Raw genomic sequence first — 18872 nt, forward strand, 5'->3', positions numbered from 1 at the left:
CTGCTAAGGGAAGGAGGGAGATGGGCCGGTAGTTTTTCAGGTCCGTCGGGACTGTCATGGGTTTCTTGAGGAGGGCCTTGACTTCTGCCTGCTTCCAGTCATCTGGAAGATGCTGGATTTGAGGGAGGCGTTGATGGTCCGGCCTAGTTCGGGAGCTATGGTGGTGGCGGCTCTGTGGTAAATGTGGGCTGGGCAGGGGTCCGTGGAGGCTCCTGAGTGGGTGTTCTTCATGGTCTTGGTGGTATCTTCAGAGGTAGCAGGTTTCCAGGTGGTGATGATGGTCGGCCGTTCGTCGGTGGTGGAGAGGGGGTGGTGTCCAGAGTCTGTTCGCTGAAGTTGTCGTAGAGGGCCTTGATTTTCAGGTGGAAGTAGGAGCTGAGCTTGTTGCAGAGGTCCTGGGATGGAGTGGTTTGAGGCTTTGTTGGGGGGTTTGGTGAACTGCTGTATGACATTGAAGAGTTATTTTGCGTTACTTGCATTAGAGTCCATTTGGTTCTTGATAAAGGTCCTCTTGGTGGTTTTTACGCGCTTGTGGTATTTGTTCATGGTGTTCCTGTAGCTGTTCAGGTCTTCTGTGGTTTTCCTGTTCTGCCAGAGTTTCTTGAGGTGCCTGCAGAAGCGCCTGGCTTCTTGGAGGTCGGTGGTGAACCAGGCGGCCTTCAAACATATGTGTTTGTATATGATATTTGTGTGGTGAGAACCTAGCCATAGTGGGAGAGAGCTTAATGGGTCAAAGGCACTCATGCAATCAGCGATTGATAGGAGCAGTAGTCGATTTGTGATGGCCAATGCATTATAATGTACTTGTCTCTAAAGGGATGCGTCCAACTCTTTCCTTGATTCGAGAATTATTGAAGCCATCCTGCTGGAAATGGTTATGTTGGTCCAGATCCTGGGTGCCTAGATGGACAAGGCCTGCTGCCTTGTTTTTTTTAATCGTTTTTAATTCTCCATCCAGATTATCCTACCAGAGATGTTGGACATGTCTGCATGACAATGCACATGCATTTAATGGTGACGTTAGAAGCTTTAGTAGTAGTTAGTTCACTTGGGCTAGACTTTCCCTCCTAACAATGATACAGCCCTTTGCTGACATGTGAATTCCCTGCTCTGAGACTATAGACTGGTCCTTCCCACAGCAGTTTACATGAAAGAAAAAAGGAACCACTGAAATAGTTGGCAAACTATGCTGTTGGAATTCGTTTTTGATTGGGGCGGGTATTGTCACTAGTCATTAGCTACTCTGTTTAAAACTGGTTTCCTTCCATTATATGCTTGAAACACAAACAAACCTTCATATGAAGAGGAAAGAGGTGTAACCTGCTGTTCTTATGTAATCAAGGAGTGAGACAATTGGATAGCCTCCTGTTAGACACCAGGAAAGAAGAGGCTGAAAAGTGGCTCCCTCCTGTGTGAGTGAACCAGCAAACCATTTGGAAATGAACTACACTGGCGCCCTTGCTGGAGGGAGACGTGGACCTCAGGAGCCTTACCTGGAAACTGTGAATTAGTATGTGATAACAGGAATAAGACTTTACAGAAAATGGACCCAAGGGTTTTTTACGTCTTTGGTGGTCCTACTGCGGAGGCACCGACACGCCCTCTGCTGTAGGACCGCCAAAGCTGTGGTGCAATCCTGGGCTCTGACAGCCACAGTCTATTAGGCTTATAGAAGACCACAGCTGTCAGAGCGCTGATTGCACCTTCCTGCATGGTGTGACATACATGCCACATTGAGCAAGAACTGGGGGTGAAAATCCAGGAGGGCTCTACATGTGCCCCCTTCATGCACCCACGGGCCCAGGAGCGGCAGGGAAACCTATTAGTGCCCCCTTGTGTTGCCTCTTGTTAACCCTTTTCATGACGGGCTCATTGCACTGTAAAAGGCAGTGGAAAGCCAACTCGTAATATGCTCTGCAGTGCTGCAGTGGAATCACCAGCATATTACAGCTTCCTGACCGCTGCACAACTGCTGTGGGATCCTAGATTGCCGGGGTACGCAGGGGTCCTGTGGCAGTCCGACCACCACACTTGTAATACTGTGGGTTGGCCAGCAGTGTGGCAGAAGTCGGACCGCAACTGCGTGTACGGCGGTCCTATGGACTACAGTACTTGTAATAAGGCCTTTAGTCATTTTTAGACCTCTGGAGTGCCAGAACAAGGTATCAAGACTGCTTGTAGAAGACTTAATCTCAGCATCCATCTATTGCCTGTTTGAGAGCTTTTTAAAGTGAGGTTGAAGATTACCTCAAGACTGCTGAAAAGAAGTATTCATAGTCATGGAGGGCTTGTCAGATACATAATTCGGTCTTGACAAGCTAGAAGACTTTGAGGGTGAGCAAAGTAACTATGTTTGAAAGTAAAACCTGCAACCAGGACAAGGTGGCAAGATAACCCTAGCAGCAGAGAGACCTCCAAGGTTACAGAATATGCCTTAGACTAATTTTGAGCTATTGGTATCAAAACTGAAGGGAATTCAAAATCAACATTTTCCAGCTTCAAGGGTCCCTTGCCAGCTACAGCATCCTACCTTGCTCCAGTAGAGAAGTTTGACATTGCACAGAAAAGACTAAGGGCCAGATGCACTAAGTACTAACTAGTACCAAAATACTGATCACAATTTATGATCAGTATTTTGTGACTCGTGTGTTAAGTTGCGTACCGATGTAAATCCTGATAGGTCAGTACGCAAATTAGTAATATCTAGTGTGCCGCAATTCAACCTATCTCGTGGATATTAGTTAGGTAGGTCACAAATTCTGACCCACTTGGAATGGTGGCATCATGCCACATCACAGGGATGGTGGCATGCTGAGGTGAACAGACCACTACGTCCATGCTTGCTGTTAAATAAAGCATGTTTTTGTTTAAATGCCACCCAATTTCCTTAAAGGAAAAAGGGATGCATTAAAAAAATGGAAAGTGTAAGTTTCATATTTCAAGAGTAGGCAGTGGTCCTCAGGACCACTGCTTACTCTTAAAAATGTTTTTGTCAGCAGTCACAAAAGGGAAGGGCTTCCTCGGGCAGATTGCGACAGCAAAAAGGCTTCGAACATCTGGCCCCAAGTGACTTATTTAGCTCTTGTTGGAATGTTCTTCATTCTGCCAGAGCAGTGGACGAATATACTTTACTGCCCTAGTGAACTACAGCCTACCATGTTTAGAGATCTCTACATGCCTGGTGAAGAGCTATATGCCATCGGGAGGTGCTGGCATGGTATCTCCTTTGAAGGCACTGAAGCTTTGCTGTGCAGGCACAGTCTTTAGTGCATGTGCAAAGCAAAGTTTTTTGTTTTCCTGAAACAAACTCGCAAAACAGGAGTTTGCTTTTAAAAATTAAAATATAAATGTCCTTGACATGATGAGAGTTTTACCCAGCATGTGGGGTTATATATTTGTTTTCCTTTTTGGTGCTGCCATGTTATCCCTGCTGGCCCCAAACAGGAAAAAATATATATCGCAACATCTGCTCTAAATAGGTTGTTTATTCTGAGGTCCTATGACTGGCTGCCCATTGAGAATCAGTCCTTTGGTGTATGATATCCATTAACAGAAAATTATGGTTTGTCAGGCTCTTAACAGAGCGGGTGAACCAAGAGTTTGGGGCACAGGGTAATCTTCCACACTTCAAATGGATTGCCCTGCTTGCAAAATTCACAATAAAGCATTTAATTTCAAGGTATATCTTTGAACTGTTGTTACCTATTGAACTTACCCTCAAAGTTGGCCAAAAATTGTGACACTGTTCCCATCAACATCAACAATTGACTTTAATTACAGTTTTATGTTTACTCAGTGTTTCATTCTCCTTATTTTTTTCTCTATTGTCTCAATTATTTTGGGAATTTCAATGTGTTGTTTCTTTACTTTAATGTTGTTTGCTACTGCTTGATCCTAATACAAATATCGCTGGAAAAAGTGTGCTTGTCATGCCGTTGCTAGCAGAGGTTGAACAGAGCTTTTCCAGCAAACTCTATTCTGACCTGTCAAGATATTGCATGTTATTAGTTAGTGGGATCCCTCTTCCCATATGAAAATAGAAAAACTCCCAAAGAGGATGTCAAGTTTTGTTGTCATTGAGTTTGAGCTCATTCATTTTTATTTTAGCCTCAATCTCACTAATACAATTGAACACATGCCTATGTCACGAAGTAAGTCCTGGAGATACATAGCTAGAGAGACCAACATACCAAGAGCTTAATTTCCTTAGTGTCTAAATAAAAACAGAGGTAAAGAAACATTCTATACATAAATCAGTCCTCCTTTAGATTATCAGCAGAAGGAAGCAGTGGTCTCAAATAGCAAAGCACATGGTCGCAAAGCTTGATGTGAATGACATGGTCTATCAATGGCAACAAACTGAGGTTCATAAAACACTAATATTTATAAACATTTAACACATTCATTTCAGACATTGCTTGTTTTTTTGTCTAGTGAGGCAGTGAGACCCCATGCTGATCTGGAGACTCCCCACTTTTGTGAAACATTTTTCTTAGCCTTTTCCTTTTTTGTTATTCTTCCACCTCCATCTTCCTCAGTCTCTTGTATAGCCATTATGCATGAGCAAGCCAAATGACTGATAAATCAAGTGCATTTTGCACTTGTTTGCCTCAAGCCTATTTGTCAACTTTTTTAAAAATATGGCCAACACAATCCACGGCAAGCAAAAGACAAAAAAGACAGCAGAGATCCTATGCATGATCAATTCTAAAATACTTGTAATTGCAGAAATACCAGAATGTTGTATACCTACACGCAGAATGTTAATGGGGTTTGCAGTCACAGGTACTGATTTGGAGTTGGAAAGCAATACAAAAGGTTCCAAACTGTGGGTTTGCAGTCTCTCCAGGGACAATCAATCAGAATCTGGAGCAGCATCTCTAGGCAGTAGTCCACCTTCAGATACTCCAGTATGATTGTCACGGCCCCTGCATAAAAGGATTTCAAAAGCCACCAATTAGAGGAAAGCCTGTAAGTAGAACTATGGACTGGTTGATGGAGATCAGGGGCCTCATTTATGAGGCTATGCGTCACTTTTACGCCGCAGTGCGTCACTTTTTGTGACGCACCAGTGGCGTAAACAATGCGCCTTGTTGCGCCATATTTACAAAGTGACGCATCTAGGTAGATGAGTCACTTTGTAAACCCCTGCGCCACATTATACCTGCGCCGGGTATAATGTATGCAAAGGGGGCGTATTGAAGAAAGGAAGGGTCGTAGAAGCGACGCAGTGAAATCTATGAGATTTCACTGCGTCACTTTTAGGACGCCGTTGCGTCAAAATCTTGCGCCTGCCTCACAGCAGGCGTAAGACTGATGCAGGCCCTTTCACATGGGGCATGCCCCATGTGAAAGGACGCATTGCTGGAGTTGCGTCACTTTTGTGACACACTCCAGCAATGCGTCACTTTTGCGCTTACAGATACGTCAGAAATACTGACGTATCTGTAACTCCTTGCGACATGATGCGTCATACATTAAGTATGACGCATCAGGAATGTCGCAAGGAGTGCGCACTGAGAAGTGATGCATCGCTGCTTTCACGCAGCGATGCATCATTTCTCATAAATGAGGCCCAAGGTCTTCCGTTGGGTGGTGGGGAAGGGGGGTGGGGAGAACACAATGCATTAAACTAGGACTCTTAGACATGCTACAGGTGACTTTGTCAACTGTCCCTCTTTTTCAAAGTTATTAGTTTTATTGGAAAATGTATTTATGTCTAAACATAACGTGCAGTATTGTTATGTTTATAATATGCAAGTCATGGTTATAAATGTATTTTTGTCTTCTTTTAAGGAGCATATTTACAAATTGATGAAAAGTGATTCCTATCCTCGTTTTTTACGATCCAGTGCCTACCAAGAGCTGCTACAGGCAAAAAGAAAGGTATTGTCCAGCCTGCCTTTTTTATTAGCGCTTAGTAGTAGTATGCTCTCCTGTGAACTTAGTCTGCTCCCTGTCACCGGTATAGATGCTGACGGTAATATGGTAGGTCCAGAGATGACTTCATGCAGGCGGTCCTTTTAAGTTATATTGAAGGTCATTTCATAACCTTACGGCTGCCGTAGTTAAATGCCTACTCCAGCGTTCGGAACGGGACTCTAATGCCGATATAGCCCAGCTGCAGAGGGCTGGAGGGCTATTCGAAAATTCTGCTACTAGAGGGCAGAATGTTCTAACAAATAAAACAAAAGCCTCACAGATCCTGAGGGGATTGAAATCCCCTCGGGCTTCGTGAGGCCTTGGTTCACAGCAACAGCTGTGCACGACTACATTGGCATGTTGGAGCTCCGGGCTTCTACCGGCCATTAGAAGCCCAGAGCACTCCATTATTGTCAGTGGAACTCACAACCTTTCAATGTTTTAATAATTGTTCATTTATTTTATTTTTGCATGCAGTTGGATTTACCGTATAAAAATAGAAGAGAATGGGCACAAACTAAATTAACTTATAGATTGAAAAGAACCTGAATGTTTGTAAGTCATATGATTCAAATTTACTCACCCTCTAAAAAGTTTGTCATTTGAGTCTTTTCATACCAGCAGATGTTTCAAAACATTTAACTCTGCTCATCATCTTCACAAGTTCATCACATTAAAAAGTGTATCTATTCCTTAACTACCTATTGAGAAACAGTGTCACTATCTAAGGGAACGTTGGCATACAATATGTACATGACTTTCCTTAACTACAGTCAATGAACTGCAGATCCCGCTTTAAGACTTGAAGTGTAAACCATCTTGGTTCAGACCAAAGAGATATTCATAGAAGGAGAGCAGAAATGCACATATGTTTGATTAACAAAGTTTGTTTTTTGGGGTATCAATAATGCTAGGTTTCACCCACAGCACATGTCCATTGGGAATACTGCATCAACATTCCTGCACCTAAAATGGCTGATTACACTGTTATTGGCAATTTAAGAATGCGAGGATCCTGCATGATTTGATCTTCTTGAGGATTTGATAAGAAATGTAGAACTAAAGGAGGAATCTGGAGTACCGCTCCAGAATCATGTGTTAATTTCCATTTTTTTGGGCAAATTTCCACCCAATCATTTCACCAGCCTTCAGCTGGTAAAATGTGTGTAAAATGCGTGTGTGGCAGGGGGAGGCGGGATATAGTGGGAATGGAGTTTTCGGTCATTCTTTGTAATTCCTGATTTATCTAGAAAAACATTTCCAGTCGATTCAGGATTTACACAGTGCCCGCAAGGAGGGTCCTGGTTGCTTAAAATCTCCATTGGTTTTTTTCCATGGATAATTTGTAAAAAATAAATAAAGGAGTACTGGTACCCAAAGCTCTTCTCAGAAGCCTGTGGCCGGTGGGTAGTCTTGATTCCACTGCATGCCTCTTAAATCCACTTGCTGCCCCATTAGCTCACTATTTCACTTTCCTGCTTTCTCCCTATGCGACGGGTTTTCCTTGTGTGTTTTTTCCTGTTTTTTCCTGTCCTGCTCTTGAAAATTGTCTGGTGCGGAAAAAACAAGTTCCGGTCCCCAAAAACGAGTGTAGGTGGGCCCCACCAGCAACCACTGGCTCAAAATAAGTACTTGGTTTGTTAATGTATTAGGTGTATTACCAACTGTGTTATTGATACGCTAGAAAAATAGAATATGCAGAAAAATAAATCGTTAACAAAAAAAGGATACAACAAAGAGAACAGGTGAATGAGGGTAGATTGCGCTGAGAGGAAATACTGGTAATATAGTACAATATCCGGTAAACTCAAAGGATAAGATTCCGGTCACCCAGCCAGAATCAAACAATGCGACTTGAAACAGGCCACAAATGTAAATTGTTTATCTTATAACAAAAAAAGGATTCACAGAGTCTAATGTGCAGGTAACCAGGTCACAATTTTAAGAATACATTGCCTAATGACCAACCAGTGAGCTTAAGAATGAAGTCGAGAATAGGAGTCCATCTCCACAAAAAGTGTATACGTGCATAGAAAGTTCGAAACTGCTGTGGAAACAAAACTGAAATCAAAATGTATGATTTTTTTAGGACTCGACAGGAATAACATTTTCTTGATGAGGATAATTGCAATTAGGGAATGAGCTCTAAATATGATGATGTTTTGACTATGATAATGATAATAGTGAGATTACTAATAACGACTTCGGCAGTCATAAAAAATATGTTTAAAGTAGTAAAAAACATAAATAATGGTGGAATATCTAAATTCTTTTCAAAATGTACATCATAATTAATTCTTCAATGTTATTGTTAGCCACAAAACTGCAGTTAAAAGGTGAATGAAAAGCAGAACACTTGATACAGAGCGTAGTATAAAACATGTGAAATCTTTATATTTTGGAATTCTTAAAATCATAGGGGCAGATTTACAAGCCCCTTGCAACACTTTTACGCTGCTGTTACGTCACTTTTGTGACACAGCGGTGGCATTAAACCATGCGCCACGTTGCAACTTATTTACAACGTGACTCATCTAGGCAGATGCGTCACGTTGTAAAGCCCTGCGCCACATGAAACCTGCGTCAGGTTTCATGTGGGCGTTCTGTCGCAGGGTGGGCGTTCCCTCGCAGGAAAGCCACATAAAACTGACTCAATGAAATCTACAAGAATTCACGGAGTCAGTTTTACGACGCTGCTGCGTCAAATCCTTACGCCTGCTTGAAGCAGGCGTAAGGAGTAAGGCACCATGTTGAGTATGGGCGGCCCCAGTGCATTGCAGGAGTTGCGTCACGCTTGCGACGCGACTCCAGCAATGCGTCGCCCGTGCGCCTCAAGATGCGTCACGCATCTGCCCCTCCTTGTACCATGGTGCGCCGCATTGTAAATGCAACGCATCTGTGGTGGCACAAGGGGGGGATTACGTGACGCATCTGTTCTGGCGCATCCCTGCGGATTTGCAAAGATGCGCCAGAAGACGTAAATATGCCCCAGTGTACTTATAACTGACAAATTTAGCAGGCCGACTAAAGAATGACAAAATGTAGCTTCTCTTTCGGAAGCACGAAGGTCCTGATTCACAAATGGTAATTTGCAATATGTACAATGTCCATATGTGCACCTGATTGCAAAATGCATTAACATTTCCATGTGCACGGTGCAAGACAAGTCTGTGTGTCGAAAAAAATCCCATCTTGTGGACAGATTCCAGAGCAAATTGTGAAAACCTTTTCTTATCCTCGAATAATTATAATAATCAAAATCTAAAACATATTTTGACAACTTTGTTACTTTTTCTTTCATTAGAAAGGGTATTAGGTAACAGTTTTCTGAAAAGGACTTCCTTGACATATCGGAATGATTTGGAAAGAAATATGCTTACCTGAGTCTCGAGAAGCGAAGTCAGTTTAGAATCAAAGAGCATAGGATCAAATGTCTATCCCCCTTTTGTGATATAGAAAACGTTTTGTGGAATTTGCTTCCTCTGGAGGTATGTCTCTGTCCTTGTCAACTCACTTTGCATATGCAAATTGACAGATTTTTACTGTATTACCTCTCTGACCCATCTTTCACCCCTGCACCAATTCCAAGTGGGTTTGTGTTTATGTTCAGTTGCCCCACTCACAAATTGCACATCCCCCTTTGCACATTTTCGTGAATCAGGTACATGTTGCACTTCTTTGGCTCAAGCCTATTTGTCAACAAAATATTGATTTGTGAATATGGCCAAAGGTGAGTGAAAGAAGAAAAAGACTAAGAATACAGAGATCTTGAGCATAATGCCATAATTACATACCGTTAGTACAGCTAGTAGGAGGAATACCTGAATTTTGTATAACAGCTCATGGATTGTTAATGTATTTTCCAGGCATAGAGCCTGATTCAGAGTTGTGTGGTGATTGAAAGTCTTTCAACCTACAGATGATGTGGTAAATTCTCAAGTGATTTTCTTCCAGAGGAGAATCCTCCAGAGCAATTACCTGAGACATTGGTAGACTACTGCCCTCATTATAAATAGCTGCAAATCTGGCAGCCATCTTTAATACTATGTTTATTTTAGGACTTTTCCCAACTCAGTGGAAAAGGGACTCAATTCTTCAGCTTATAAAGAAAACAAACCTAAACCCAGTGGATTCCAACAATTACCAGTCCATCTCACGCCTCCATCTGCCTGCCAAACTCATAAAACAAGTGATGAATAGCCAGCTCAAACAATATATGGAAGATAACTAGTTGCTTGATGAGAAGTAATTCGGTTTCAGGTCCGAACATAGCACCAAGACAGCACTGATTAAAGCCACGGAAGAGATAAGGGTTGAGCTTGTCAGAGGTGGAGCTGCGGTACTTATTATCCTTGACCTATCAGCAGCTTTTGATACGATTGACCATAGGATGCTGATCAACTGTATCACCACTTTGTGCATTAAAAAAAGGGCTAAATCCCCGCTGACATCTTTTCTTATTGATAAATCACAATCGAGTAGACTGGGCAACTTTGAATTGCTACTTTCTCTCTACCCTGAGGGTTCCGCAGGGCTCATCTATCAGTCCAACTCTGTTTAACATTTATGTTACAGAGTTGGCTCTCCAAGTCAAATCCTTTGGCCTTGCATTAATTTATTATGCTGACGACACCCAAATCGTCCTGTCCATTTTCAAAAATGGTACTGAGATCTCGGCCACTGTTTATGATGGTATGCTGGCTATCAGCGCTTGGATGCCCAGATACTGCCTGAAACATAACTCAAGAAAAATTGAGATGATCCTGTTTGGTAATCTATTGCCTATCTGGTTGTCTAACTGGTGGCCATAAGAACTGGAATCTCCCCTATCCCTGCTATAAAGGTCAAAATTCTGGGTGTGATAATAGATGAAAAGTTAAACTTCAAACCTCAACTCTCTGATCTCCTCTTGCTTTTACCTGCTCCGAATTATAAAAAAACTCTTCCCTTTTATCCCAGTGTAGGCAAGAAAGACAGTAACCACAGCACTGGTCCTTTCTAAGCTGGATTACGGCAACTGTTTGTATGTTAATATGCAGGGGAAAAACCTTAATAAGATCCAGATGGTGCAGAATGCGGCTGCCAGGGTTCTCACGGGGCCCCTAAATTAAATTTGGTAGCCAAAGAAATTCGGCAGCTGCACTGGCTTCCAGTAAGAAGGAAAATCTAATTTAAGGCTCAAGCCTACAAGGCATTGCGCAATATTGGCCCTGGGTTTATGAAACATTCTTTTCAGATATACACTCCTGGTAGGCAGTTGTGATTGCTAGGGGTGAACCTCATGACCACTCCTAGATTTTACAAAGCCAGTTGGGAAGCAGAAGCTTTGTTGTCGGAACTACTAAGCTGTGGAACAACCTGCCATGCCGCATCAGTGCTCCGCCTACCCTCATCTCTTTCAGAAAATAGCTAAAAACGTGGCTCTTTCACAACTAGGCTCTATCCTGCTTAGGAGTAGACACACCTTAGGGTATATGTGTGCTTAACAAATTGCTGTACCATAACATTTAACCACTTGGCTGCTAAGGGAATGCAGGTCATTTGATGAGATTTCCATTGAAATCAATGGAAACTCCATGACGAGTTACCCTTGTCATTAGCACTGAAGAGGTTAAGTCCAGGTAATGCAGCTGATAGTTTCCCCTGTAGTAACTGGGAAGATTTGAGGCTAATTACCAACTGATTACAAGTATGATCCTGAGGGTTCATTTAGAAATGAGAAAATATTTTGAAATCCATAATTTCTGTATTTATTTCCCACTTAATTCCTAATTTTTCTCTTGTATTTCACCTGGCAGCTCCAATTGTGTCTGTGTATTGGGTTGTTGGTTGAGAATGGTGAAACCCTATTCAAGAACCAGTCACAATCCTTGTCACAACCACAACAAGTCACTAAATTAACGTGTGCTTCACCCTCTGATAGCTTGGAACAAAAGATTTTAGACTTAACTTAGAGGCAATGGGTAAACTATTTATGCAGCACTTAAACAGTAATAAAGTGAAAACACAACACAAGAAGAATGCAATTCTAATTAAGCAAAATAGAGTAAATTGAAATACATTATTGGATACCAAAATGACAAATATGCAATCAGTAGAACTGGAGTTATAAAATGTAAAGATTTATAGCGAAAAATAGCGCCTAAAAGATCAAAGGACCAACCGCAGACATTTAATTACGCAAGATCGCGTCAGAGTAGAAAGTTATGGCCAAATGTGATGGAGCGCTATTTGAAATCATGAAGTAGATGGAGCCCAGCCTCCACTTACCTTTGAACTTAGAACAGTTTTTGAAGAAAATTGCTGAGAAGGTAAAGTTCAGTGGGGCAAGGCACCCGAAGGTGCCAAGGAAGAGGAGGCACTGTCATGGGGGAACCAAAGTTGTGGTGAAGATTTCTACGTTCGGACGGAGTCTTTTTGATGGAAGTCAAAAGGCCTCCAGCAGAACGAAGCTGCAGGCTGTATCCGATGAGGGTTCCATGAAGCCGATACCTCATCTGCGCGGAGTCAATAAAAAGGATTTGCTGCTGCTGAGAGGAATGTAGTGGGAGCTGCTGTGAATTAAGGTCGACTGGTGATTTACCTTGAGCGATTAGGTGAGCAGGTAGCTCCTGGTCTCCTTTGAGCCTGAGTTTTGGACTTGGGCTATCTGCACACCTCTAGTACCACTTTCAAGGGTCCATGACAGTAGGAGCAGCACTTGAAGGGTCAGGACTACTCAGACTTGATCCAGGTGTTGGTTCAAGATGGAGCCTTTTCTGTTCCTGAGGCTGTGATCAGGAGGCCAGCCAACAAACCCTTTGAGCCACTCTGAAAGTCTTGGGTGCAAGCAGGAAAGCAGGTCTCAAACAACAGGGCAGGCCTCTGATAAAACCAGGTAGGCTTCAGGAAGCAGTGCATACCTCTTGGTGTAGCAGGGCAGTCCTATTAAGTACACAGCAGGCTATAGGCATTCGTGAAGTCCTCTGAGAGTCTTTCCTCAGGTCCAGATTTGAACAGAAGCGTGGGTCTGAGGGTTCTAGTTTTATAGATAGCCCCAGCTTTGAAGTGGCAGAAACGTCCGGAGTTAGGAGCTCCGCCCATACACACAGAAGTGTCAGGAATTTCCTACCTCCCTGCCCTGTTCACAGACTGTCTGCAGTCACAATAGGCTAATGCGAAGTTATTTGTATGTGATCTGAGGCAGAGTCTTCGGAGTGCAAGTGGGGCTGTGCACCGCTCTGGCCCTCCCATCATTTTTGGAACAACCATCCTGCCAACACCCAGTGTCCCTATTTTATGGCTCTCTGGAATGAACACATAAAAGCCAATTGCCAACTATACCTAGTAATATGGCCCAAGAACCAGACAGCAGGCACCAAATGGTGAGGGCAAGAACATGGGAACTTTCTAAAGTGGCATTTTTAGAATTGTGACCTAAAATTGCAATTTCTTGGACACAAAACATGATATTTCATCCTGCCTCCAAACTAAAGATATTACTTATTAAATGTATTAAGTAACACAGTGTTATCCTATGGGATGGGTATGCCTCACAGTATTGAAAACATGTTGTCTCAGTTTTCCGCTTCCAGGACATGTGATACTTAAAAGTGCATGTCCAACATTTTAAATACAATGCACCCTGCCTATAAGCTGTTTAGGACCTACCCTAGGGGTGACTTTTAGGTATTAAAAAGGGAGTTTTAGGCCTGGCAAGAGGTTTATTTTGCCAAGTTGAATTAGCATTTTAAAACTGCATACAGGCTGAAATGGCAGGACTAACACATGTTTTGAGGGGCTACTTAATTGGGTGGCACGATAAGCACACCAAGCCCACTAGTAGCATTTAGTTTACCAGCCCTGGACGTATGGTATATACCACAGTACCAGTATCTTATAGGTTAGTTAAATATGCCAATCAGGTGTAAGTCAATTTAACCATGTTTTTAGAGAGTGAGCACAAGCACTTTAGCACTGTTTAGCAGTGGTAAAGTGCATAGAGTTCTAAGCCAAGCAAAAAGAAATTCAGCAAAACAAAAGGGGACAAGGCCAAATATTTGGGAATGACCCTTCAGAGAGGGCCAGGGCTAACACGCTGGAACTCCAGTTATCATTGTAATTAAAAATATCTTCTTTTGAGGGGGGCGTGGCTAGCAGCCGATCATGGCGGCAGCATAGAGGACGAGCTCCGTAGTTAGAGCAGCCTCTCACCAAATCTGTTTATTCATCCAAGCAACTTAAGGTCTCTGTCGGAGGGGCCCGATGCCCAGGACCGGGCAGAAACTGCGGCAGTAACTCCGGAGGAAATCTGACACTGGGTGGAGAAGTTATCGCTGAACGCCCCTGAGGCCTGCGCAGCGACAGATATCCGGGGTCTGCCTTCTCTGAGGTGCCCGGTTGGAAGTGGCCTTGGCCTGGGCGAGGCTCGCCGGAAGCACCCAGCAGTTGCTGGGTAAGGCTGCGGCGACCTAAAAGACAGCAGAGAGCGTGGATCGGAGCGGCTTGGAGGGGCGGGCTCAACTGTGCAGGAGAGGCGACAGTACCGACACAGTGGGAAATAGCCGGACTGCGGGTTGTGGGACACGGAAGGTGGAGCCGCCAGGAGGTACAAAACTGCCATTTTGGTGCAACGCAATCGGCTAGGAGGACGAGCAGAGCTTCGCTACGATAGTGGATGGCGGCGAGTTAAGAGCCAACAGTGGGCAATGTGACCAAGAAGGGTGCGTCTGGTCTAAAGAGAGCCCCCAGGGCAGGCACCAGCCGCGAGACAGAGTCCCGTGATTTATCCGGCACCGTGACTGACAAGCACGAGGAGGGGCGCCAACGGGTTGCTGCCCGGCCCGGGTCCACATGTACTGAACTGATATAGCCCACCCAGACATCGTGGATACTTACAGCACCGGTGTGCGGCGGAGGACTGTGCCGGCAGCCGTAGGGTGGTAACGAGGCGCTCCAGAGACCAGACGCACATCGGGATCCATGGGCTTTGCAGCGCGTCGGTCTGACACGCAGACCTGGGGAGAGCATGGAGGAGTGACGGGCGCCTCCGGGGCACACGTAACCATAAAATAAAGCAGCAAGCGGCTATATCTCCGTGAGTAACCCCTGGGACTAACAGAAGCTGGAAGTCTGGCTGCATGCAGGGGTCCATCCTGTCCCTTACGTGAGTCGACGGGGGAAAAGTCTGCAGCGATCGATTCGGGTGAGTCGTAATTGCCTGGTGATCAATGGGGTCTTGTGCGAGCGCCTGGACAGCAGCGAATCGAAGTGGTCAGTAACAGACACCGAACGCGCTCATTAGGGACCAACTGAAGTGCAAGGCGCACTGGGACACCCCCGTTAAGGATGGAACAGGGAGACACACCAGTGAGTACAGTGGCGGAACACTCGGGCCCAGGTGTATAGACTGAAAGTTGCAGGCTGCTCTTACACCAGGGACCGCAGCGGTGGGGTTCGCCCGCCGGACCGTAAATAAGCATAAAAGCACCACGGGGCCCCAAGTAGGAAACTGCATCGCCTGCCGGACGACTGCTGAGTGCGCAGCGCGTGTGGCTCGATTACAAGTGGCATAGGGGACTGGTCGGCTACGTCCCTGACAACACACAAGATTAGGGGTGATCCCTCCCGTTTCCTCTTCCACATTGCCGCACAGGGGGCCGAGACCGACGGCGAAAGACATAAGACGCTGAGGTAGCCAGCATGGCGGACAAGGGCTCGAAAGGTGGCACGACGCAAACCCGCATTGACAAATATGCCTGTGACAAAGGCACTGCCTCCCTAACGGAGGGGAGAATACCCGCCGGGAAATCAACAGACGGAGCAGGTGGGAAAAAGGCGACACTGGACGATGTAATGCGGGCTTTGACGCAAGTACAGGCAACAGTTGGCTCGATTTCTACTGAAATCACTCTGATAAGGGCAGACTTCCACAAAATGTCCGAGAAGGTGAGCTCCAAGGAGGTGGTTACGAAGTCGCTGGTGGAGGACGTGTCGGAGCTGCAGACGGCTATGGAGAGAATGACGGCGGAGAACAAGACGCTGCGGGAGAGACTCGATGATCAGGAAGGGCGCTCCAGGCGAAACAACATCAGAATCCTTGGGGTTCCGGAGTCAGAAGGTACTAGAGCAACGGATCTCTTCGTGGAAGAGCTGATCAAAACGGAGCTCCAACCTAAGGGCCTGTCCACCTTCTTTTCGGTTGAGAGAGCGCACCGAGTCCCGGGGGGCCGGCCAAAGCCGGGCGCAGCCCCACGACCTATCCTGGCTCGACTGTTCAATTTTCGAAACAGAGACGCTATTCTGCAGGCGGCAAGGGTGTCCCCTCCTGTTAAGATCCTATATTCCACACTGACCTTTTTTCCGGACTATACGGCGGAGGTCGCTCGCCGCAGAAGGACGTTCTTGGATGTGAAAAAGGAACTGAGGGCAAGGGAGATTCCGTATTCGATGCTGTTCCCAGCCAGACTACGAGTGGTGGCGGACAACAAGACCTGGTTCTTTGACACTCCTGAGATAGCCCGGGACTGGCTGGAAGGGTGGAGACCGGCCACTCAGCCTCGCGGCTCAAATAAGAAACATGGGGGTCAGGACACAGAGAATCGTCAGAGCTCCCAAGCTTCAGTACGTGGGGAGGAAGAACGCTTGCCAATGAGAGAAAGTGTGGACGACGATGCCGATGCGGAACAGTAGCCACCGGGTGAATGCAAGACTTTCAATTGACTATGCTAACTGCCTAACGAACTGCCGCTGGACACTGGGCTAAGGGCATCCGAGGAGGGTAAGAGAGGCCGCCGACTCTGGAGAGTCCTTCACCCCGAACAGCAAGTATTCTGTGTGGGGGATGGGTTAAGCACTCTGCTAAGTTGGGGGGCGGGCGGTTCCATGTCCTCCCTGAACTCCCCCCGCAGGGAGGGGGAGTTCGGGGAGGCGTTGTTTTCAGTTTTTTTATTTGTTTGACTCGTAGTGGTAGGGTATGGCACGATGAAAATGAGACATTGGTCAGCACAAGACAGGCCCATAGATACCAGTCCATGACACATGCATGGTTACCACTTCAGGAAAGTGATGGCACACGACACGCAGGCTGATACCTTAGACGGGAGCCCTCGCACAGGACCGGTGGCACCACTACAGTTACTGACTTGGAATGTACGAGGGCTGGGGGACAAGATTAAGAGGGGGCTGGTTCTGCAGGGTAATAGAAGATTGGGTCCTGCTTTAGTTCTTCTCCAAGAGACACACTTGGTGGGCACGGCAACTCAGGCTCTAGACAGACGGGGATATCACATGATAGTGCATTAAGACTTCACCTCAGGATCGCGCGGAACGGGCATACTGCTGCGGAGGTCATCTCCGTTTATACTGCAGACCACTAAAACAGACGACCAAGGCTGCTTTGTGGCGGTGCATCGACAATGGGAAGGCAAACCACTGAACATAGTGTCTGTCTACATTCCACCAGCACTTCATACAATAGCCTTTCCTGATCTAGGGAAATTCCTCCTGGAACTCCCCGAGGGCGACCTTATTATAGGGGGGGACTTCAATGCAATAGCACACAACACGCAAGATAGGTTCCCGGTTCGGACGCAGACTCCTGGTCCCTCACGGCTCAGTGAATTCCTAGAAGCGCAAGGGCTGGTGGACATCTGGCGGCATTTGCACCCTGATGACCAGCAGTACACCTATTATTCCACTGCTCATAATAGCCTGTCCTGTATCGACTATTTTCTCACCCTGGGCGATGGCCTCCTCACCATAGAGGACGTACAGATCAGACCTAGGGGCATATCAGACCACTCTCCGCTAACACTGACTTTATCGTGCCCGGAGAGGGCCCGCAAAAGAATATATCTGATTTTTCCGGGTTATCTTCAGATACCGTCCATACGCAAGGAATTAAAAAAGGTGACCAGGTATTATTTCGCAGAAAACACGGCCTCAGTGGCATCCCCCATGGTTCTATGGGAAGCCTATAAAACAGTTCTGAGAGGGCAGGCCATTTCGACCATAGCCGGACACAAGCGCACACAGAAAAGGGAACTACTAGAACTAGAGTTAGAACTTAATGCGGCAAATGCAGCCCACATGGTGGACCCGACGGTGGACACACTGCACTCGCTTCAACTCTGTCAGCAGCTCCATGACGACCACCTGAGGCGACGGACAGTTGAAAGCATAGCGGCGACCGTGCATAGAGTTTATGACATTGGGGATAAGGCGAGTAAACTCCTGGCCTGGTTGGACAAAAAGAAGGGAGGTAGTAGGACTATATTGCAGTTGCGGGATCCCGACGGGATACTGCACACGCACCCATCGATGATAATCGATGCCTTAGCCGACCATTTCCAGAAAGTATATACCCCGGACGCCGAAATAACAGTGGAGGCGGCGATGGAGGCTCTCCACGATGTACCAACACCGACTCTAACGCAAAAGGCGGTGAATAAGCTAGAAGCTGACTTATCGCCGGAGGAGATACAGTTAGCTATCAATGCAATCCATTCCGGCAAAGCACTGGGCCCTAACGGGATCCCTATCGAGTGGTATAAGGCAATGTCAGAAACACTAAGTAAACCCCTACTGGCCATGTACACAGAAAGCTTTGAACGGGAAATCCTGCTCTCGATCAGCGGATGGCGACCATTGTGGCGATACCGAAGCAGGGCAAGCCGCCCACTGAGTGTGCGTCATATTACCAGATATCTCTCCTCAATGCCGAAGCCAAAATTCTAGCAAAATTACTGGCTACCAGGCTGATGCCACACCTCGCACAGCTGATACACCCGGACCAATCGGGCTTTATGCCGCACAGGAGCACGGTGTTAAACCTCCGAAGAGTGCACGGAGCGATGGCATGAGCCCCATTGTTGACGGAACCGGCGGCCATCCTGTCGTTGGATGCCAGGATGGCATTCGACATGGTGGAATGGCAGTATCTCTTCATGGTGCTGGCCCACATGGGCTTC

The 18872-nt window shown here is 45.9% G+C and overlaps 1 protein-coding gene across 1 annotated transcript in view; it reads left to right on the forward strand.

Annotated features, from left to right (window-relative positions):
• The window catches only part of RGS7 (regulator of G protein signaling 7), a 2226031-nt gene that overhangs the window by 2025057 nt on the left and 182102 nt on the right, over positions 1–18872 (forward strand). The window contains exon 16 of the mRNA XM_086925320.1: positions 5797–5886. Coding sequence (XP_086781446.1) covers positions 5797–5886 — 90 coding nt within the window. The remainder of the gene's footprint in view (positions 1–5796; positions 5887–18872) is intronic.

This window comes from Lissotriton vulgaris, chromosome 6 (genome assembly GCF_964263255.1).
Source record: "Lissotriton vulgaris chromosome 6, aLisVul1.2, whole genome shotgun sequence".
Classification (NCBI taxonomy): Eukaryota; Metazoa; Chordata; class Amphibia; order Caudata; family Salamandridae; genus Lissotriton; species Lissotriton vulgaris.